The sequence below is a fragment of the Falco peregrinus genome, chromosome 10 (assembly GCF_023634155.1).
Source record: "Falco peregrinus isolate bFalPer1 chromosome 10, bFalPer1.pri, whole genome shotgun sequence".
NCBI classification, from domain to species: Eukaryota; Metazoa; Chordata; class Aves; order Falconiformes; family Falconidae; genus Falco; species Falco peregrinus.
This window is the reverse complement of record NC_073730.1, coordinates 24,292,305-24,314,253: the sequence shown is the minus strand read 5'-3', so window position 1 is coordinate 24,314,253 and position 21,949 is coordinate 24,292,305. Positions and strand designations below refer to the sequence as shown.

Genomic DNA, 21,949 nt, shown 5'->3' with positions numbered 1-21,949 from the left:
CCCCACAAAAGCAGGTAACCTAACCCGGCTGCAGAGGCCCTGGGGAAATGTGCCGTTGCTTCTGATCATAACCGGGCATTTTAAGAAGAACCAGATGATACAGCCAGGAGTTCTTCTGGGCACTCTGACATGAAAGGAGCCCGGAGGGAGGAGGGATTTGGGTGGGGTTTTTTGCCTTCTTTTTTTTTTTCTGAGGCTTGTGCTTTTCCTTACAAGTTTATAAATCACTTCACGGATCATTCTCCTCCTTTCAAGTCGGTCTGAGATTGATCCCCATGCCCATGTGTTGAGCATGCAGCCTCGGGAGCCCCCACACGTGCACGGCAGCAGGATGCTTTCAAAGGCGTTGCTGCGGGCAGCTGCCTGCAGGCAGCCCCTGCTTTGCCTCGCCAGTGCCTTGGGAAGAGCAGGCAAAGCCGGGGCTGGGCTGGGGTCTGATGTTGCCTCTTCCCATTTGCCCTTCAGGTTGCCTGTCCTGGAGACCACGGCACCATCCGGCGATGTGACTCACCCCCACCACTTGGTCTCAGTGGTCCCCAGCAGGTACCCTCGCTGGTTCACCCTGGGGCACCTGGAGTCGCAGCAGTGCGAGCTGGCCTCCACCATGCTCACGGCAGCCAAAGGTTGGTGGGGGGGCAGCTCTGGGACAGGGGTGGTGGGTTGATGCTGCACAAGAGCATCGAGAAGATTGTCCTGGAGAACAGAGGGAGCTCCTGCTTCTGCTCCCTCAGCAGTGGCAGACAGCAGCTGGGTGGCCCGCTGGCAGCCTGACCGAGCAGGGCACAGTAAGCTGGCTTCAGCGGAGCCCTCTGGACTCCAGGATCCCCAGGACTCTTGTCCCAAAGGGCCCCAAAGCTCATGGACTGGCAGGTTGGGACAGGAGGTTCCTAGGAGGTGCAGGCAACCCTGCAGGGATTCCGGCCGCAGTGGTGTGGAACCTGGGTAGCACCCCTGAGTGATGCTGGACTGTGCCTCCCTACAGCATGGTCAGCTGCCGGGTCAGCTAGCCCTGCCAGATGTGTCGTGGGTTCACGGCATGGTTTTGTTTGAAGCTGCTTATCCTTTTACCTCTGCTTTGTCTCTTCCTGCCCTATGGTAATGATCTTTCACGGGCTGTAGGAGAGAGAAGACCTCCCAGTGCACCAAACCACATGTGGGTTTCAGCAGGGCTGGAGATGTAGACAGCTGTGCTGGGTGGGACACCTTGGTCCTAGCCGCAGAGGGCTCCTAAAGCACCTCCTCACTGGTCTCTCGGGCCTCTCTGGTCCCTGGCCAGGCACAATGATGAAGGCCAGCGCAGGCTTTTCAATAAACATCCCTCTGTCCAGAAACCACAACCCCACCAGGACGGTAAATGCCTTGTGCCCCATGAGGGCTGGCAAGCCAGGTGGTTACTGCTGCCTGCTGCTGTCCCACACAGTCCGCAGCAGCCTCCAGCTCCCAGTACTGCCAGCCTGATGGGGAAGGTGCCACTTCCCCGGCAAGGTGGAAGTTAAATGAGCTGTCAGAAAGTTCTAGCCTCACTGCCTTGACAGCCTCTTCTCTCCTTCCAGCCCTCCTCTGCTTGGCTGCTTTTGAGGGCTGACGGTATTCTGCCCTGCCTTGTGGTACTGTGATGGAGAGCTGGTACCTGGCTTATCCATGAGTTTCTTCTCTCTTTGAGCACCTAATGGGGATGAGGCTTTTATGCTAGGGGCGTAGGGCTGTTGGATTGCATCTGTTTTTCCCACCGCCCCCTTCCGAAGTGTTCCCCCGCCACAGCATGTCCTGATGCAATCCTGTGTCCTTGCAGCCTCTCCTGCTCCTGCCCCAATGAGTCGTTTTAGGGACGCTTAGATTTCGGTGGTGGTGCAAGTGGCTGCTGTGGGTGGCAGGTGATACCTTTAGCTATTAGTCACCTGACACGTCCCTGCGTGCCCTGGTGCAGCACTAGGTTTTTCCACACTGCTGTGCGTTACGTGGTTTTCTTTGCTTGAGATTCATCTGCTCAGTTTATGAGTATGGGAGTAGAAACAAGAACCTGGAACAAAGCAGAGGGATGTGATGTGGCATGTTTGCATCTCTGGTCTGCACCTATGCCAAAGGTCCTTCTCCCCATCCTGTGTCCCACAGGACCGTTTCGCAAGCCAGAGGCAGGATCATGATATTAATAGGCCTTGATGGGTCCCTCTTCCAAGATCCTGCCCTGTCTCCCAGTGCCATCCTGTATCCTTCTAGCACCCTGCGCCTCCTGTGGCAGGAAACCCACAGCATCACTGGGTGTTGTGCCAGGAAATCGCTTCTTTGGGGTATCTCAGCCTGTCTTGGTCATGAGAGCTGTGTTCCTGACCTGGGACATCCAGGACCAAGCTGCAGCAAGTCTGGGTGACCCTGGCCCAGCTGTTGCTAGCCTTGCAGAGAGAAAGGACTTATTTGGCAAGACAGTATGTGTGCAGCAAACAGCTTTTCTTCTTCTAATGTTCCTAAATGGAGACTAGCCTTTCTACAGCCATTCAGCACTGGGCATCTCCCCACATACCTCCTTTGTTGGGAAGAGTCTGCTTTACAGCTGTCAAGCCCAGAGTAGAACACCCAGGTGCCTGGAGATGTCTGCTGATGCTCCAGAATGTGTCTGGGATCACTCTGGGTTGTTTGTCCTCCCTGTGAGAGGTTGATACTGAGTGAGGATGGGTGCTGTAGGATGTGTCACCTCCTGGGGAGGATGCCCCATTTTGCTATTGGACTGCAGGGCCTGATCCAGCATCCCTGTGCATCTGTCTGCATGTGTGTCCAGAGGGGCTGACCATGTTGAAGGGGCTGTTCACCACCCAGTGCAGGTGGGATATGGGGTGCAAGGGCAGGGTGGGGGGGAGGCCAAGCCATCTGACCATTCTTGCCTGCACTCAGGGGACATGCTGCGCCTACGCACAGTGCTGGAGGCCATCCAGAAGAACATTCACTCCTCCTCCTTGATCTTCAAGCTGGCCCAGGATGCGTTCAAGATCGCCACACCGGCCGACAGCAACTCGGACACAACGCTGCTCAACGTGGCACTGGAGCTGGGGCTCCAGGTATGGGATGGGGATGCTGGTAGCCCTTCTGCCCCATGTGCTGTGGCAGTGGCAGTGGTGATGGTCTTCCACCAAGCAGGTGGGCCCCCATGGAAGGAGTAAATTCATCCCTGCATGGCCCAGAGCAGGGGAGCTCAGGCCTGGCAGGCCCCTGTGCCTGCTGTGGTTTGGGAGGAGGTGAGGCAGCACCGGGGAGCCGGGAGCCAGCCAGGACAGAGGGATTTTTGGGAAGCACCACTGTGTTGGGTGGCCTCATTGAAGCCCCGTGGGGCAGCTGATCATCCCGAGTTTGCTTTGCAGGTGATGCGCATGACCCTGTCCACCCTCAACTGGCGGCGGCGGGAGATGGTGAGGTGGCTGGTGACATGCGCCACCGAAGTGGGTGAGTGCCTCGCTGCGCTGGGAGAGTCCGTCCCGCATGCAGTGAGAATGGGGCTGAGCACAGAAATCCTCAAGCCATTCCTAGCCCTGGGCATCGGAGCTCTCTTGGGTCTCCTGTTTCTTCCTGGTAACTGGGTGCATCTCCGAGCGCCAGCTGGCAGTGCTGGGGTCACAGCGGTGGCTGGCTTTGGGACCGGGACAGGTCCCCTATTCCCCGGCCAGGCCAGCGGTGCCCGCTGTGCCCTGCAGCATGGCAGCGCAGGGCAGCCACTGCCTGTCCCCCTCTGCCCTGTCCCTGTTGGGGCGGAGGCAGCAGCTCAGCACCGCCACAGGCTGGCTTCGCCCTGGCTCCAGGCACCCGGTGACTGGGAGGAGCCCTGTGATCTGCACCAGGCTCCAGGGCTGTGCTGTGACCCCAGTGTTCTCTTGCAGGGGTGAGGGCCCTGGTAAGCATCCTGCAGAGCTGGTACTCGTTGTTCACTCCCACGGAAGCCACCAGCATTGTGGCGGCCACAGTGATGTCCCACAACACCATTCTGCGCCTGAGCCTGGATTACCCGCAGCGGGAAGAGCTAGCCAGCTGCGCCCGCACCCTGGCCCTGCAGTGTGCCATGAAAGACCCGCAGAACTGCGCCCTGTCCGCCCTGACCCTCTGCGAGAAGGACCACATCGCCTTCGAGACTGCCTACCAGATCGTCATTGACGCCGCCTCCACCGGCATGACCTACACCCAGCTCTTCACCATCGCCCGCTACATGGAGCACCGGGGCTACCCGCTCCGGGCGTTCAAACTGGCCTCATTGGCCATGACACATCTCAACCTGGCCTACAACCAGGACACGCACCCGGCCATCAACGACGTGCTCTGGGCCTGCGCCTTGAGCCACTCTCTGGGCAAAAATGAGCTGGCGGCCATCATCCCACTGGTGGTGAAGAGTGTGCACTGTGCCACGGTGCTCTCGGACATCCTTCGCCGCTGCACCATGACGGCCCCAGGGCTGGCCGGCATCCCTGGCCGCAGGAACTCGGGGAAGCTGATGTCCACCGACAAAGCCCCTCTGCGGCAGCTGCTGGACGCGACGATAAGCGCCTACATCAACACCACCCACTCCCGGCTCACCCACATCAGCCCGCGGCACTACGGGGAGTTCATTGAGTTCCTCAGCAAGGCCAGGGAGACCTTTCTCCTGGCGCAGGACGGGCACATACAGTTCGCCCAGTTCATTGACAATCTCAAACAAATCTACAAAGGCAAGAAAAAACTGATGCTGCTGGTGCGGGAACGGTTTGGGTGAGCCCTGGCCCCCGCTACACTCACTGGCAGGGTCCAGCCGCAGCACGGGGACTTGGGAGAGAAGGAAGGAAAGCAGAGATCACCTTCCTCCCATCAGCAGAGGCTGCTCTGTTCTGGTCTTCTGTTTCTTTTTGTTTGTTTGTTTTCTTTTCTTTTTTTTTTCTTATTTTTTATTTTCTTCTTTCTTGGATTTAACCATTTCACACGCTGAGAGGATCCAGAGATTCCTTGGGCACAAACCAAAATGCAACCACGGGGAAAAAGGATGGTTCGCTCAGCCCCCTGCCCTCCCTTGCCAATACCAAAAGCTAACCTGGAAATCTAATACCTCTTTCCTGAAGGAAGCGGTTGCTGGAGGGATCTGAAGGTTGCAAAGTGCAAAAAAACTTCTAAAATTATGTGGGGAATTAAAAAAAAAAAAAAAAAAATGAAGAAAGCGAGCAAAGAAACCCGCGACACTAGAACCTCATGCGTCACCAAAAGCAATGGCTTTGCAGAGCGCTTCTCCCGCCCGCCCGAGACATGCGAACTCCTCTATTTGTGAAGATACTTCAATAAAAACAAGTTAAAGTAACTGTTCTCAGGGATTGCTTACTAAAAGTAACACAAAAAAAAAAAGCATTTATGATACTGTAAATACTATAGTATATGTGTCAATTATTAAATTGTAAAGTTATAATTATTTATAATTCTGTCTTTTATTTGGGGAATACTTGAAATTGTCGTGGGCTGGGGCGATTATTTTTATTATTGCTATTATTATTATTGTTATTATTATTATTATAACTATTATTTAAAAAAAAACACACACAAAACAGAACCACAGACAAAAAGAGGAGGAGGCACGTGAACATTTCTCAGGTTCCCACGGCATCGTCGGCAGTGAGAAGGGTGCGGGGGGAGGCGAATGTCCGCTCGACTCGCAGCCCTGGGACGGACGGACGGACGGACGGAAGGAGGAGCAGCAGCCCAGCGCTTGAGGACAGCAAAGGAAGGGACTTGGGGCGACGCTTGCTCGGACACGCATGGATGCTGGTGATGGAGGACGTGAGTGCATCACCTTGTACACAGCCGTCTCCCAGCGGGCGCAGGGTGCGAGGTGCCCGGGCGGCAGGCGGGCACTGGGGCTGTCTGGCTCCTGGGGAGGGAGGGGGGGGCAGGCGCAGCTGTGCCACCTCCCTGCACCGTTCTGCGTCCTGGCTCCGTGGTGCGGCCAATGCTCAGCCCTTCCCGGCTTCACGCTGCGCCGGGGGCAGACTCTCCAGCCCTGGGCCGGTGGCTCTTCAGTTTTGGTTCATTTCTTTGCCAGTGGGTCGGGAGGGCTGGGGGGGTGCCAGGGCCGGCCTGGACGGTGACTTGTAGTTAGAGAACGTGGGCTAGTTATCTGCTGTCTGATTTGACTTTTAATTTTTTGGCAAGTGACTTGTGTCTGCGCTCCGGCCAGGAAACCAATTGTACTCGGTCTCTGTCGCCACTGAAATAGCGGTCTTCAACCAGTCTGTTTCTTTTTTTTTTTTTTCTTCCTCTTTTTTTTTTTTTTTCCTTCTTTCTTTTTTGCGTGCGTGCGTGTATGTGTGTGTGCGACCTCTTCATCTGATGTTTAATAATAAAAGGGATGAACGTTACCGCCTGTATCTCTACTGCCTTTCTCTGAAGAGGGAGGGGACACCACACTTGCTGGACAGCCTGGCGTGGGCAGGGCAGGCAGGGCAGGGAGGAGGTGGCATCACAGCCTCCTGTGGTACCCAGCTCCTGTGCCCCAAGGAGGGGGACAATCCCCTACCACATTCAGCATCAGCAGGTCCCTGCCCACGCTGGTGGCACTGCCCCATCTGTGCCAGCTACCGCAGTGTTGGCGACCATGTCTTGATCAGCCAGCCTGGACCGCAGTGAGCGTGCTGCAGTGTGGGATGGGATGGCACAGAGTCATAACGTGGGGTTCCTGGGTGCTGCCAGCACCCCGTGCTGCTTTCTGTGGGGTTTGCTGAGCTCCAGGCAGATTTGACTCTGAGGATCAGAGAAATGGGGAGGTGTGCATGGAGGAGAGATCTCAAGGCCCAGTGGGATGGTCCCAAGGAGGCTCTGAGAGCTGGAGTGATGGCAGTGCTGGCACCATGGTGTCTGTGCTGCCATCCCAGCCAGTGTGGCAGGGTGCTGGTGGTGCTAGTGTCTGGAGGGCTCCTGCCACATGGCCACCTGCCCCCCAGGTGAGTCCTGCTGGGTCTCCCACTCACTCAGGGATGCCCTGGGTCAATGGCACGTTGCTTGTTCCCACCTGAGCAGGACTGTGAACACAGCTCACGCTGGGCCTGTGGCAGCAGCAGGCTGTGAGCCCCCAGCTCCCAGACTGTGACCTTGCCAGCCTCAGGCAGCCCACCTCCCCTAGCAGGGCTGAACACATCTGTAGTGCCAGGACTGCCAGGACAGGTTCATGTCCTCTCTTGCCAGCCCTTGGCACAACGCTGGGCCCCCCAGCAGGGAGATGCATTCCCCCCCACTTGGCTGGCATCCCTGTTTCCTCATTCTGACCTGCAGGACAGGGCTCAGCAGCTCGCCCTGACCTCACGTGCCCCACTGCCAGGCTGCCAGCACTGCCCATCTCCTTCAGAGACGTCCAGTTCCCCGTGCCCCAGCCAGAGCCACACGGCTGCTGCAGACAAGGTGCTGGTTTAATGCTGCAGCCCAGCCTGGAGCGAGCCCTGTGACAACACGCTACTTGGGGTGACTGTGCCCAAACCAGAGTCCTGTCCCCAAGCCTCCGGGCTCAGCTGTGCTTGTTGATGTGGCAGGAATGAGCATGCACGGCCTCCACAAAGGCACCCACGTGCTCGGGGCTCATGTCAGGGTACAGGCCGTGGCCCAGGTTGGCGATATAGCGTTGCGTGCCGAAACCCTCCAACATCTTCTTCACCAGCTCGCCGATCTTCTCCTGTAGGCACAGTGGGAAATGCACTGTGTTAGCCCCAGCCAGCCCAGGGTACTCCACCCCCACCAGCCCCCAGCCAGCCTGGGGAACTGCTGGGACGTAAGCCAGCACTGCATGTGGAGAAACCTGTGAAACGGAGGCGGGAGGCCTTTCACACAGGCTGGAACTAGCCCCCATCGCTGGCGATGCCCACCGCTCACCTTGGGTGCATAGAGTGCGCAGGGATCCAGGTTCCCTTGCAGGGTGACATCTTTCCCTGCCTGTGCACTGCAGCAGGGAGAAAGCAGGCAAGTTGTTGTGTGTTACGCAGAGGCTGGGGGCAGCCGGGTGCTTGCAGCCCGCACCCCAGGGCACATAGGACCCTTCATTGCAGCCCCTGGTTACTGTGAGCTCCACACAATGTGGGGCCCAACTACCCCCACCTCTGGCACGGAAATCTCTAAGCCTGGGATGGCTCAGGGCGGGTGAAGAGGTCAGGGTACCCAACCCGAGGTGCTACTCAGACACCTGAGCGCTCCGCCAGACTTACCGAGCCTCCTGGGGCCGGATGGTCCAGTCAAGGCCAACCACCTCGTAACCAGCACGGGCCAGGTCGTGCAGTGCATAGTGCGCATCCTTTGCGAAGATGATCTGGGAAGGGAGGAGACAGGCAGTAACTCCGCTGTGGGTCAGGCCCCTCTCCACAGGCTAGACGGGGAGGCAGCAACCAGGGGATGCAGCCCTCTACAGCAGCCCCCAGATGCCAGGGTTGATCCAGGCAGCCCCAACTCACCATGGGCACCAGGGGCAGCGCCGCTTCCTTCAGCTTCCTCTTGACAGCTTGGGCGATGTCTCGGATGTAAGGCAGGGCAAATTCCTGAAACTGCTCCGGCCCCAGGTGCCCAGCATGGGACTCAAACAGCTGGAGCGCCTGCCAGAGACATGGGACTAGGAGAGCCGCACCTCAGTCCTTCCTCCTCCTCCTCCTAGAAGCTGGACCCTCTCTGCTCCCTATCCCCAGTTCCTGCCTGGCCCTGTCCCCATGCCCCAGGACACACCTGCGCTCCAGCAGCCACCTGCCCCAACAGGTAGTCAGTGATGACATCAGCCAGCAGTCGCAGCAGTCGGTGGCTTGCCTCGGGGTGACGATAGAGCCAGCTCTTGGCCTTGGCCATTGTAGTAGAACCACCACCTTCAATCATGTAGGACATGAGCGTCCACTGTGGGAAGGAGAGGAGGGTGATGGAGGTGGAAGAAGACACGAGGGGCTGGTCACAGTGCTGAAGGTAGGACTTGTGAGCAACCCAGAGTATGGGACACAGCTGCTCCTGCACTGAATGTTCCCCACTTACACACACCTACAGCACCCACAGTTTTGGAGGTGCCATGGCTGGTATCACCCCAAAAGAAAGAGCAGAGAAGGCCAGCTAGGAAGCCCACGTGGAGGAGCCACGTCACTTACAGGTGCCCCGGAGAAGCCGATGAGGGGCACCTTGCCCTCCAGGCGGTGTCGTGTCAGCGTGATGGCCTGGAAGACGTAACCGAGCTCTGCAGTCACATCCACCTTCTGTCGCAGTTTCAGCAGATCCTCCACCTCCTTTAGAGGCTCTGTGAATGTGGGTCCTTTGCCAGGGACCATGACAACCTCCATGCCCAGTGCCTGGGGACAGGGGAGAATGGAAGAAACAGGAATAGGGTGGCCCTGAACCCAGTCACTGCTTTCCACCACTGGTGACAGCTCTCACCTGGGGCACCACCAAGATGTCAGAGAAGATGATAGCAGCATCCAGGGGGAATCGTCTGAGCGGCTGTGGAGGGGAAGAGGCAGCATCAGTGAGAGGCTGTGACACCCTGCCCGTGGAGGCCCTACAAGCACATGGGGCAGCAGCATCCCCAAAGTCTGCGTAACTTATTGAGGCCACCCATCTGGGTGGGGAGAAGGGCCACACAGACCCCCTAGGGGATGCTCACCTGCAGGGTCAGCTCACAGCACAGTTTGGGGCTCCGGCAAGTGGCAAAGAAATCCTGTGCCGCCCGGGTCTCCCGAAACTCTGCAAGGGACCAACTTAAGCATTACAGGGTACGTGCCAGGCGCCCCTCACCATCCCCCTCCCAAGTCCTCCACTTGCTCACCGGGCAGGTAGCGCCCTGCCTGCCGCATGCACCACACCGGGGTGTACTCCGTCTCCTCCCCGCGCGCCGCTCGCAGGAACGTGTCATTCTTCAGCTTGGGGAAGCCTTTGGGGCTACAGACACAGACTGTCACCCACGAGGGGTCTGGGTGCCCTGCCTGACCCCCACGGTTGGGGGCTGGGGGTGCCAGGGCCGGCAGCTCATCCCCACTCCCCGGTGACCATGGGGAAGGGCTTGCACCCAGCTGTGACAAACGTGACAAATGCTCCCCACGGCAGTCCAGGGCCTCTTCCTGCTCCAGACGCCAGGGCCCTCCCCAGGGAGAGGTGATGCCCGGCCCAGGGCCCCGCAAGATTAAGTTATCAGGGCCAGCAGCTGCTCCTGCCCGGAGAGATCTGGGGCCGGTGGGGTGCGGGGGCGGCCAGCCCTGCCACCGGGGTCCCCAGTCCCTATCTGTGCCATGCAGCCCCTGGAGGCCCAGTGGCCACCAAGGTAGCCACCATGTGTCCCCAACCTCCCTGCGGCGGTGCCACCGCCCAGGGGCTGCTGGAGCCCAGCCTGCCTGCCCCAGGGACGGGGACCCCGGGCTGCCGCGGGGGATGGCCAGCACCATCCTGCTGTGACAGGTGGAGGCCATGGGTAACAAGTCACCAAAACCTCCAACGTGGGACCTGTGACTTCTAAGCCGCATCAGTGGCCCTGCTGATCCATCCCCGTGCAGGGTCAGCATTCCCAGTGCCCTACCACTGCCGGGGCTGCCCCCTCAGTGCCTCACCAGTAGCACCAGTGCAGGACCCTGCTGCCAGCACTGTATCCCCTAGGCCACACTAGTATGCCCAGGACAGGACCCCAGCGACACAGCACCATCCCCTGGGCCACACCAGCGTCCCCAGTACAGGTCCCCAGCGGCACAGCACCATCCCCTGGGCCACACCAGTATCCCCCGTGCGGGCCCCGGTGCGCGCCCTCCCCAGCCGCGGTTACTCACAGGAGCCGCTCACCGCCCTCCATGCTCCTGCGCCGCTGCCCAGCCCTCCGTTGCCTCCCGACACGGCCCGCCCCGCCCCGCCGGCGCCGCCATCTTGCCGTGGCCCCGCCTCTCCGTACGCCGCCATTTTGCCCCGCCCCCTCCACGCGCCGCCATCTTGCCCTGCTCCGCGCTCCTCCGTACTCCGCACGGGCGCCGCCATCTTGCCCTACGTCCGCCTCACCGGGCGCCGCCATCTTGCCTTGTCGGCGGGCGGGGTTTGCCGTAAACCCGCGAGTAGCGACCCCGCCGGTGTGGGGCTCGGCCGCTGCCCGCCGCGCACGGTAGCCGGTACGCGATGCGTGCGGGCGGGGAGGCGCCGCACCAGGTGCTGGGCCGGCTGCGGTTCCTGCTGCAGTGCAGCGAGTGCTTCCGCCGCGCCCGGGCGCTGCCCGCCGCGCTCTGCTACGTGCCGCGGGAGGTGCAGTACAAGATCTGCAAGGACCCCGCCGCCGCCGCCGCCGCCGCCGCCCGCAGCCTGCTCAGCGTCTGGGACAGCCCGGGGCCGGCGCGGGGCGGCAAGCGGGCGGCGCGGGCCACCATCGAGGTGCGGAAGGGCGGCTGCCTCCGCGCCACCGGCGAGGAGTACTGCAACGGCGCCGGGCTCTGGGTCAAGCTCAGCAAGGTAGCGGCGGGGGGCTGGGAGGCCGCGGCGGCCTGCGCTGCCCGCGGCGGGGCCTGCCCGTCCGCTGACGGGGGCCGCCTGTCCCCGCAGGAGCAGCTGGAGGAGTACCGGAGCGGCTGCGAGCTGGAGGAGGGCTGGGTGCTGGTGTGCAAGCACGCCGACGGCGGGGACCGCCTGGTGCCAGTGGAGTCCACGGAGCGCATCCAGCGGCAGCAGCAGCTCTTCGGGGTGGACTACAAACCCGTCATCAGGTGCGGGCCGCCGCTCTCCTGCTCCGGGGCGCCCCGCGGTGCGCACCCACCCCCCCCCGGCCAGGCCCCCTGGGGGTACCGGGGTGCCCAGCCCCCTCGGCCGCTTCTCCGGTGGGAGCGAGGCCGTAGGGATGTCGGCGGTGGAGTTCACTGGGTTTGGCTCCATCGCTCCGCTTGGCACCTGCCTTGCTGGGTGTGGGCTGCAAGAGGTGGGGATGGTTGAAGAGGATGGCAGATGAGGCTGGAGGAGATGGAGGATGGAGTGCGGTGGGCTTTAAACCCCAGCCTTCTCCTTCCAGCTCCTCCTTGACTACCAGCTCCCCCTTTCCCCTGGGATTTGCTCGCTATCCCCTTCTCTGGGTTGTTTCAGATGGGAGCAGGTGGTGGATCTGACATACTCGCTGCGCCTCGGAGCGAAGCCCAAGCCCATGGAGCAGGATGAGGCCGCAGTAGAGAAGCTTCGGTATGAACTGTTTCCCAGCTGCTGCTGTGGTTGGTTGCAAGCTACTGGCTCTCCCTGGCTGCTCAAGACAGCCATCTCCTGCAGACCAGGGGGAGAGAGGGGAATACAGGCAGTGGGGAACAGCTCTGCTCTGCATAGTCTTGTCCTAGATAAGCCTGTATGAAGCAGAAAACAGGGTGAGACCAAGGCAAGCAGGATGTGGACCTGCCTTCCCTCACCTGTTAGCCTGGCTGCCCCTGGCTCTCCAGACCTATTAATCCTTTTTCCATGGTAGGTTTGTGCCCCCAACATGGACTTATGAGTGTGACGAAGACCTGGTGCATTTCCTCTATGATCACATTGGGAAGGAGGATGAGAACTTGGGCAGTGTCAAGCAGTACGTGGACAGCATCGATGTCTCGTCTTACACGGTGGGTTAAAGAGATGAGGCTACACCAGCCCCACTGTGCCGTGGGGCTGGGGGACATGGATGGTACTTGGTGTGCTGCTCTTCTTGATGGGTTGGGCTGCGTTTGAGGATGTGGGAGAGAAGCCTGGGGAGCATCATGCAGCGTATTGTGGCCCCTGAAGGGGCTGTGATTTGAGAAGCAAATGCTAATATTAGCTGCTAAGCTGATTTTAGGGAGGGTTTGATGTTCTGTGCTCCGTGTGTGACCCCAGAGCACCTTGGAGGGTCAGCTGCGATGTCCTGTGTCTACCCACGGCCCAGCAAAGGGAATGGGCCAGTTTGACACCCTCTGGCTCTTAAGATTCATGACAAGAGTAACCACTAAAGGGAAGTTAATCCGACCCCCATCTGATCTTCCTTTCATTCACTGCCCTCTTCCAGGAGGACTTCAATGTGTCATGCTTGACCGACAGCCACGCCGACACGTACTGGGAGAGTGACGGGTCCCAGGGCCAGCACTGGGTGCGGCTCAACATGAAGAAAGGCACCATTGTCAAGTGAGGCACCTCTCCTCTGTGTGCTGGCTGGCAGCTGGGGCAAAGCCCCTGCTCTCTGCATGAGTCCATCATGGCCCAAATTTGCGCCGCACTGCCTGACCCCCTGCCTTTGCTCTGGCTCTGGGCTTGAAAGGGTCTTAGCGTTATCACAGGTACCCGGGGATCCCAGCACCAGTTGTGTGTGCTTGATAACAGGTGTGACCAGGCAACGAGGGGAAGAAGCAATGGGTGTTCAAATGCAGTTACTTTCTCCTCATTTCATGCTTCCCTTTGCAGGAAGCTCCTGCTGACGGTGGATACCACCGATGAGAACTTCATGCCCAAGCGGGTCGCTGTGTACGGGGGCGAGGGGGACAATCTGAAGAAACTGAACGACGTTGGCATCGATGAGTGAGTGGTGGATGGATGGAGGTGGAGAGGATAGTCCCCTTGCGGGGGCTGGGGGTGCTGGACACCCTGACCCTAAGGGGTCATGCCAGCACCAGCCTGTCTTAAGAAGCCCAGGGCCTTGGGACAGGCATTTTCCATCTCTGAGCTACAGATTCTGCCTACAGTAGCAGATGACACAATCATCGCGGCTTTCCTGATCGGGTTGTGGGACCCGTCAGGATCATGTTGCCTGGACCTGAAGCACCAGCAGGTTCAGGCATTCAGCCTAGGCCATGTTGTAGGCAAACTGGGTCTGGGTGCCTGCCACAGGCTCCCATTTCAGAAGATGCAAACCCTCTTCCCTTATAAGCAGCCGAGTGGATTTTTGACAGGATGGGTAAAGGAGCAGCTCTGCAGCCCTTGTTTTTGCTGTGTTTGCAGGAGCTACATTGGGGATGTGTGCGTCCTTGAGGACATGACAACACACCTGCCTGTCATTGAGATCCGGATTGTGGAGTGCAGAGGTAGGGCTAGGTGTTATGGCCTCATCCATAATGTACTTGTAAGATACCGTACATTAAGAGTTTGTTCCTGTGGCTTGTACTTCTTAGCCCTATGGGGTGTTTCAGACAAGATGCAGAAGAACCATGGGAAACTCCAGGGAGACCTGGAGGTTTGCAAGCCCTCAGCTTTCATCCTATCTTTCTCTGCCTTCAATTGTTTTTGGTTTCATTCTTTTGTGAATATCCCGCTGCTGCTTCACGGAGGTATTTCAGGCTCTCAGTGCCTAGCCCAAGAGCTGTTGGAGCTGGTCACATTCCTAGTGCTTTTACATGTAGACCTCCCGTGCTGAATGGCTTGCTTTCTCATGGTCTTAGCATGTCATCTGTGGTCTTCCTTGGCAGATGACGGGATTGATGTTCGCCTCCGAGGCATCAAAATCAAATCCTCCCGACAGAGGGACTTGGGGCTCAGTGCTGACATGTTCCAGCTGCCCAATTTAGTGCGCTACCCTCGCCTAGAAGGGACAGACCCTGATCTGCTATACCGACGGGCCGTGCTTATTCAAAGGTACTGTACGGAGGGAGGCAGACAAGCCCGGTGGTATTGCCTGCAGGGGCTGGTGCCATCTCCAGCATGAGTGAGGCTGGAAGCTGAAAAGCTGAGTGACTCCCCCTGGGACAGGCATCCTGGACCCTAGAAAAAATAGCAGAGTCATTTGGCAGCAAAGGGGGCTCTCTGGGGTAACTTCCCTACACTTTCAGAGGAATTTTGCAGCTCAAGTTCAGGGCATCTTTTGTGTCGCAAGTGCAATGTTTCTGTGCAATGTGTGGGACAGATGCATGCAGAGTCCCTTGCAAGGGGTGCAGGGTCCCTGCAGTGCCCAGGGAGTGGAAATTTAGTACCAAAGGCTCTGTGACGTAAAAGACTATGTTGGGTTGGGTTTGGATCAGTTGTTACTTTTCTGCTTGTGTCTGGTCTTGGATAAGCCTGCGCAGATGTCTGTCCCTCCTATGTCACAATACCACCTTCTTTGGGATTTAGGTTCATCAAGCTCCTGGACAGTGTCCTGCATCACTTGGTGCCAGCCTGGGACCACACTGTTGGCACGTTCAGCAAACTCAAGGTGAATGATTCCCTCTGTGTCTCGTGGGGGCTCAGTCTGGCAGGGTGATGCGCTTGGGCTAGGGGAGGTCAGTGCTTGTTGCCTTTAAAACAGCTCAAGGGAAATACCTGGCTGAGCTCAGTTCATTAAAGCTGTGAAAGGTGATATTGTTTAGGGGCTAGCTTCCTGCTAAAACGCTGATGTAGAAACGTGTAGCTATGGGGTAATAAGTATAATCAAACCAGAGCACTTTGCCCTCAAAAGGACTTGGACCATAGCAACACTGGGCACGTGAGCTGGACACACATCCCCTCCTAGATCTCGGCCCAGGACACTCTGTTCCTGCACTTGCTGCCAGCAGCTTTGAGCTGGCTGTGTCCAAACAGCAAGGCTTTTACCAGTAATTTCTTTCTGACTTTAATAAGCTTTTGGTTTCCATCTTTCTCATAAGACTGAGTTTGTCCCTCCAGTTGTCTGTTTTCTTTATATCCTCTCCCAGAATACGTGTGCTAGACGTTGCTGGGGTAGCCCCATTCTCTTTGTTTCCAGGCCTGGTGTCAGAAAACACTGTAATTCCTGTGCCAGCTCAACACAGGACCCAAAGCGTTTGAGGATTCTTGTTTAGAGGGGCTTGCTTTGATTACAAATAGGAGGGATAGTAAGGCTGATGTTCTGGTGAGAGTGAGGTTGAAGGAGAGTCCAAGCAACACTGGAGTGTGAGCATCAGATGATGACTGATGGAGAGAGGATGGACTTAGCCTTAAGCCAGAAAGCAAAATCTTTCAGAGACAGAGGTAGAGCAAATACCGTCAAGGAGGATGTGTCGGTGTGTGGAAGGCAGTGGACCTGGGAAGGGGAGAGACCTGGCGGTGCAATGGCTTTAGTAGGAAGTTGGTGACGTATTTTGGACACTGGGCACTTCTGACATTTGGACATACCTGTTGGCAGCATATCAAGCAGTTCTTGTTGCTGTCCAAGAGGCGCACAGCTCTCATAACCCAGTGTCTGAAGGACTCGGAGACCAGCAAGCCCAATTTCATGCCACGGCTCTATATTAACCGACGCCTGGCTATGGAGCACAGAGACAATCCTGCCCTGGACCCCAGCTGCAAGAACGCTGTCTTCACCCAGGTACTGTCCCTCCTGGCAGGGTCCCTACTGCTCTGGGGAGAGTGGAACATCCCAAAACCAAAATGAGCCACATAGAGGTGGGTGGAAGGGACAACTTGGAGCTGGAAGTACCTGGAGTTCCTCAAGGCCTCTTCATATGACTCACAGGCTCTACAGTTACATGTGCTGATGATCCCATATCCAGGAATAACATCTAGGAGGGATTTGGGATCTCTGAGTTGGAGTCTCTATCGTGGATGCTCTCTGTGGCATGCTGCTAATGCATAGCATAACAGTCTTGTTACACTAAAAGGGCAGCAAAGAATTCTTGTGTGACCACAGTAATGCAGCTGCACACAGTCCTGTATCGTGGTTTTACAGCAATGCTGATCTTCCTGTTGTCATTCGCCCCCTACTTCCAAAAGACGTGTTGCTCTATGTGTGCCCAAACATCCCAGGCTGCTGAGGTTTAGTATGTGTTCAATGTACCTCTGAGGCCAGAAAGTTCCATACAGTGATTAGCACTGTAATTTATGTTCCCTTTCAAAAAATGAAGGGCTCCTAGACCATTTAGAGATCAGCTTCAGTCAGTATTTAAACGTTTGGGGCAAACCAGATCTCTTCCAATTTCCTGCCTTCACCTGGCACCAGTATCCCTGGACGGGGGATACCACCCTTGATCTTCTCTGCTTGTTGCAGGTGTATGAAGGCCTGAAGCCCTCGGACAAGTTTGAAAAGCCTCTAGATTATAGGTAAGTAGCATCTGGGGGCTGGGGGGCGGGTCATGCAGTGCTGGGAGCTATGTCCTCTGTCACAGCAGGGTGTCTGGGAAGCGTGTCCATGTCCTGTGCTCTGGAGACGGTTTGCTAGGGCAGGAGCGAGCTCAGCCGCGGGATCAGGGCCTGTTCCCCAAGGTGTCACCTCCCTACTGAGGATGAAGCTGTTTCTGGAGATTGAGATCTTGTCCTGTCCTGAGCCCAGGCTGGTCCACCCCAGTCCCCTGGTGTCCCTGCTGTGGCTGCTGCCTCCCCAGCATCTCCTTGGCGCTGAGCAGCACCTCAGGCAATGCCTGGTTCTCCACAGGTGGCCATTACGTTATGACCAGTGGTGGGAGTGCAAATTCATCGCGGAGGGCATCATCGACCAAGGTAGGGGCTGTGTGAGGCAAGGGCTCCTCTGGAGCCAAGCTGGGGGTTGATGGGGTGACTGTTGCTGTAGGGGCTCTTATTCACTCCCAGTATTACTGCGCATGGAGGAGAGAGGGAAGGCAGGTTGCCTTGTCCTGCCACCCCTGGCCATGTCTCAGATAAGGAGTGCTGCTTGCTGGGATGGGGACCAGGCCTCCATTAATCACTAACAGCAGCTTTGATAGTGCCAGTGCGCTCTCTGGCTGCTCTGCAGAGGCCAGGCAGGGATGTTATTTCTCATGTCTTATTTATTCTGGTGCCATAAGGCTGACAGGAGCCTTCTGGTCAGTGCTGGGCCAGGTTGGACCGGAATTCTTCATCTTTGCTCCATAACTCTAGGGTCAGCACATAGGGAGTTCACATCATTAAAAATGTCCTTCTTTTGGGGTTGCAGGTGGCGGTTTTCGGGACAGCCTGGCAGACATGTCGGAAGAGCTGTGTCCCAGCTCAGCAGACACCCCCGTGCCTCTGCCCTTCTTTGTGCGCACGTCCAACCAGGTGCTGTGGGTTGGGGTATCTGAGGCAGATCTTTCTGTGCTTGGCAATGCAGTGCTGTCCCTGTCCCCCTGTGTGCCAGAAACATACCTACTTTCACTCGTGCGAAGCTTTTCCTCGTGAAGGGTTGGGTAGATTGCTTTGTGTCATCTCATTTTAGGATATGCTGACAAGCACCTGGATATTAGTCTCTCACTAGGAGTACTGCCAAGGAGGATGGAGGGTTTAGCCCACTTTGGCTGTGAGAAGTGCCCAGAGGCACTGCAGGAACAGAGTTTGTGGTGTTTCACGCTGCACTGAGATCACGACTTGGAGTTTTGCCTCTTGCCTCTGTAGGGTAATGGCACTGGAGAAGCCAGGGATATGTACGTCCCCAACCCCTCCTGTAGAGACTTCGCAAAGTACGAGTGGATTGGGCAGATCATGGGAGCAGCTCTGAGGGGCAAGGAGTTTCTGGTAAGCTTTCAGTCCTGTCCCTGCATGGAGGTTTGCCACGAAGGGAGTTATTAGCCCCCTTCTGCAGCCAGTCCAACAGGAGCATGGGAGGGCTCTGTGTTCATACACTGGGACAAAAGGTGTTTGACAGGATTTGGGGCACAAGGGGTTAGGAGAGCGCACAGCCTGAGTTTTGGGAGGTGCTGCTGGGAGCTTGGGAGAGGGTGTCTGGTCCCTGTTCAACTATGGTGAGCTCAGAATGTGGACGGGAGGAGCAGGGAAACTCCTTTGTGTCTGCACCGTTGAGCCCTATCCCCATCTTTGGGGATGTCTTCTTTCACACAGTTTCAGCAAAATTCCTATCCTCTTTCAGGTCCTGGCTCTTCCTGGCTTCGTCTGGAAACAATTAACAGGGGAGGAGGTCAGCTGGAGCAAAGACTTTCCTGCTGTGGACTCTGTGCTGGTGAGAGGGACTGGGAGGCCATGCCTATCCTATTCCTTGTGGCATTCAGCAAGGTGGTGATTTGTGTCCTCATGTTGTACTTGCTTCCTCCTGCGACGTGTCAAAGAAACGCACACAAAAAGGGCACTCTTAGTGTTTAATGTATCCTGTAACTAATGTAGAGATGTAGCTACGCTAACTACCACTTCAAGCACACAATGCCCCAGGGTCTGCTAAACAGCTCTAAGGCAGCATATCCCATGCTGTGCTCCTGTCACAGTCACTCCAGCCCTTGTCTGGGAAGGGAGGAGATGAGGATTTGGGCACGCCACTGCCCACTGGGCCCCTCTCTAACAAGCACTTATATGGGGTCTGGGCAGGTGAAGCTCCTGGAGGTGATGGAAGTTATGGACAAAGACACTTTTGAGTTCAAATTTGGGAATGAGCTGACCTACACAACGGTACTGAGTGACCAGCGGATGGTGGAGCTGATCCCCAATGGCAGTAGCACCGTGGTGTGCTATGAGGACCGCAAGGAGTTCATCCGCCTGGTACAGAAGGCTCGGCTGGAGGAGAGCAAGGAGCAGGTAACGCTGTCCCGTAGCATCAGTAGTTACTGAGTCCCCAGATACATACACCCTGCCCACCCCACCACCACCACCCCCCGCCCCAAGTCTGTTTCTGGTAAAATGCATCGTGGTTAGTATCCCCATGTTCGTTGGTGCAATAGTAGGCAATCCTTTTTGGTGGGGTCCTGGCACCTGTGGAGTTACTGAGAAGCAAAGTGGCTTGTAGCAGCGTGGGACAAATGGGGCTTTATTCCCAGCTCTGACACGGGCTTCCTCAGCAAACTGAGATCTTGGTGCAATCCTGTTCCCTTCTTCAGGTTCCTTGGAGTATTTGCTGAGCAGTCACATGGCTTGCATTCAGTTGAGTCCCTAGGCTCAAGCATGAGCCAGGGAATTGGGCAAGACATGCTGCTTACCCACCCTGTCCCCTTTTCAGATCATGGCCATGCAGGCTGGGCTGCTGAAGGTGGTGCCCCAAGCTGTTCTTGACCTCCTCACCTGGCAGGAGCTGGAAAAAAAGGTCTGTGGGGACCCTGAAGTCACAGTTGATGCCCTGAAGAAGCTCAGTAAGTGAAGGGCTCTGCTGAAAACTCTTTCCCTGAAAACAAGGCTCTCTTTTTCTGTGCTGGCACAAGGAGAGGTGTGGCAGCTGATGTTAGCCTTTATTACAGTGAGAATATGGGCCTGTATACTTCCTGCCTTTAGCTGGGTGCTGATGGGGGCAGGGGTGTCCCTTGTCTCCATGATGGGCCTCAGAGCAGAGGCTGGGACATCCCTAGGCCACCGGTATCTGAGTCTCTGTGGAGCAGAGATGTGGATCTGGATGTGCTTTCTGGGAGGGGCCTGACTGCACGCGTCCCTTGTACCTTGAGTCTGTGTGCTTTCACCTTGCAGGCACCCAGAGGTTTCTTCCTGAGCTGGCAGAGAACCCCTGGGTGGAGCTTGGACTATTAATAAAATCCTTTTCTGTATCCTTTCTGCTAGCTCGGTTTGAGGACTTTGAGCCACTGGACACCCGTGTTCAGTACTTCTGGGAAGCACTCAACAACTTCACCAATGGTGAGTGATTTGCTTTGTCCCTGTGCACCTTGTGCCATGCCAAGTCCCAGGATGCTGGGTGGGAACTGGGAGGGTGAAACTGCCCTCATTGCTGCCTGGGGAACAGACGGGAGCCAAGGAGAGCAAGCAGCTGGGCTGAAGGAACTGCTTGCTAGCGCTGGGGATACCTGGAAGTGGCTGTACTCAATCTCACATCCTCTAGGTCTGCTGATGTCTTTGCTTTTCTTTACAGAGGATCGCAGCCGCTTCCTCAGATTTGTCACTGGCAGAAGCCGCCTTCCAGCACGAATCTACATCTATCCAGACAAGATGGGGTGAGTCTGTTCTTCTGTAGACAGCAAGGCTGACAGACCCCACACCAAAGGGATGTGTGGTCTTGGTCTCCCCTCCCTTGCTGGACTGCTGGTTCTGACCAGTTTGTCGCCTTCTCCCCAAGCTCTGAGACAACAGATGCTTTGCCAGAGTCATCCACCTGCTCCAGCACCCTCTTCTTGCCCAACTATGCCACGTAAGTTTTGGTGCTTCCCTGCATCTGGGGGACTGTGTGTCTGGGCTCTCTGCTTAACCTTGGTGCTGACCTGTAGGGCCCCATCGCTTTGCCACACTTAATGTCCCCCTGCCTCTACCGTGTGGCTGCTGTGATTCTCTCTGTGGGCAGCTAGTGAAGCATAGCCTCCATCTCAGAAAGCATCTTACCTCTGAGCTGGCAGATGCAGCAATGGCAACTCCTCCTTGTCTGTCTTTCCCCCCACACCCCTCCTGCCATCTCTAGAGCCAAGGTATGCGAAGAGAAGTTGCGCTATGCTGCCTATAACTGCGTGGCCATTGACACAGATATGAGTCCGTGGGAAGAGTGATGTTGCAGCCTGACTGACCAAGCAGCATGGACAATCATTTGACAAAACCGTGCAGTGGGAAGAGCTCCTTTTTCCCCCCAGGATGTGTATATATAATAAACATACAGGTGTGAAGCCTGGCTCCCAGCAGTGGTAACCAGCACCTCTTTGGACGTGGAGGTTTGGGTCTTCAGCAGGGTGGGAGCTGGCTTGGAGTGTGAATGTGACTGCAATAATGGAACCCTGGCCCAGCCCTCATACATCAGAAAGGTCTGGTAGACTTTTGTAATGAGTTTCTTCTCCAAGTGTCCCTGTTGCAGCTCCACAACTTTCGCTCTTCCCAGGCTGCACTCTGCTCAAAACCTGCTGTGCAGCTTTGTTGCCCTACACCAGTTACAGCACAGGACAGAGAACTGTGTGCTGCTGCTGAGACCGCGGGGATGCTCAGAGATGCTCAGTGTGTCCTAGCCTGAGTGTCCTGACCACGTTCCCTTACCTTGTTCCTGCTTTTACTTGAGGTCAATGGAAATGAGATCATTCATCTAGGTTTAAGAAGAAATGGGGCAGGCTGATGGCAGGTGCTGCAAGGGTGTCTCTGGCCACCAGGTGTCATGACAGACCTGCACAGCAAGACCGTGGGTGCTGTCACAAAAGGGCTCTCAAGCTTTTACATCGCACAAATCTGTTCCTATGACCACCCGTGGTTCCCCGCACTCCTTGTACAGCAGTGACTGCTGGGGGAGCTGCTCCCCTACAGGAGGTGGGAA

The 21,949-nt window shown here is 56.8% G+C and overlaps 3 protein-coding genes across 4 annotated transcripts in view; 2 read left to right on the top strand and 1 right to left on the bottom strand.

Annotated features, from left to right (window-relative positions):
• The window catches only part of ZSWIM5 (zinc finger SWIM-type containing 5), a 100,210-nt gene extending 93,860 nt beyond the window's left edge, over positions 1-6,350 (top strand). For both annotated transcript variants that reach the window (XM_055815641.1, XM_013300062.3), the window contains exons 11-14: positions 466-623; positions 2,887-3,050; positions 3,351-3,432; positions 3,864-6,350. In XM_055815641.1, coding sequence (XP_055671616.1) covers positions 466-623; positions 2,887-3,050; positions 3,351-3,432; positions 3,864-4,726 — 1,267 coding nt within the window. In that variant the 3' untranslated portion in view covers positions 4,727-6,350. The remainder of the gene's footprint in view (positions 1-465; positions 624-2,886; positions 3,051-3,350; positions 3,433-3,863) is intronic.
• Positions 6,351-7,376: 1,026 nt separating this feature from the next.
• Positions 7,377-10,987, bottom strand: UROD (uroporphyrinogen decarboxylase). The gene is made up of 10 exons (XM_055815648.1): positions 10,752-10,987; positions 9,764-9,876; positions 9,602-9,681; positions 9,376-9,438; positions 9,093-9,290; positions 8,689-8,850; positions 8,424-8,561; positions 8,181-8,281; positions 7,852-7,918; positions 7,377-7,654 (listed from the first exon to the last, which is right to left on the bottom strand). The coding sequence occupies exons 1-10, from the start codon at positions 10,985-10,987 to the stop codon at positions 7,490-7,492; spliced, it is 1,323 nt and encodes a 440-aa protein (XP_055671623.1). The 3' UTR covers positions 7,377-7,489.
• Positions 10,988-11,088: 101 nt separating this feature from the next.
• LOC101914113 (E3 ubiquitin-protein ligase HECTD3) lies at positions 11,089-21,329 on the top strand. Its single transcript, XM_055815643.1, has 21 exons — positions 11,089-11,415; positions 11,506-11,666; positions 12,037-12,129; positions 12,404-12,539; positions 12,959-13,074; positions 13,351-13,464; positions 13,885-13,967; positions 14,349-14,514; positions 14,989-15,070; positions 15,998-16,180; positions 16,859-16,911; positions 17,243-17,307; positions 17,741-17,844; positions 18,178-18,297; positions 18,650-18,739; positions 19,099-19,305; positions 19,724-19,853; positions 20,272-20,346; positions 20,579-20,660; positions 20,783-20,854; positions 21,119-21,329. Exons 1-21 carry the CDS (start codon positions 11,089-11,091, stop codon positions 21,201-21,203), a joined length of 2,544 nt encoding a protein of 847 aa, XP_055671618.1. The 3' UTR covers positions 21,204-21,329.
• Positions 21,330-21,949: the final 620 nt, after the last annotated feature.

Bases quoted from the DNA above. Each gene is read 5' to 3' on its own strand.
- UROD (XM_055815648.1), bottom strand. From the start codon at position 10,987: ATGGCGGCGCCCGGTGAGGCGGACGTAGGGCAAGATGGCGGCGCCCGT. The intron at 9,439-9,601 runs GTGAGCATCCCC...TCCCCTCCACAG, and splicing joins GCTGTGAGCTGACCCTGCAG to CCGCTCAGACGATTCCCCCT. The intron at 8,851-9,092 runs GTAAGTGACGTG...TCCTTCCCACAG, and splicing joins TCGGCTTCTCCGGGGCACCT to TGGACGCTCATGTCCTACAT.
- LOC101914113 (XM_055815643.1), top strand. From the start codon at position 11,089: ATGCGTGCGGGCGGGGAGGCGCCGCACCAGGTGCTGGGCCGGCTGCGG. The intron at 11,416-11,505 runs GTAGCGGCGGGG...CTGTCCCCGCAG, and splicing joins TCTGGGTCAAGCTCAGCAAG to GAGCAGCTGGAGGAGTACCG. The intron at 12,540-12,958 runs GTGGGTTAAAGA...GCCCTCTTCCAG, and splicing joins TCGATGTCTCGTCTTACACG to GAGGACTTCAATGTGTCATG.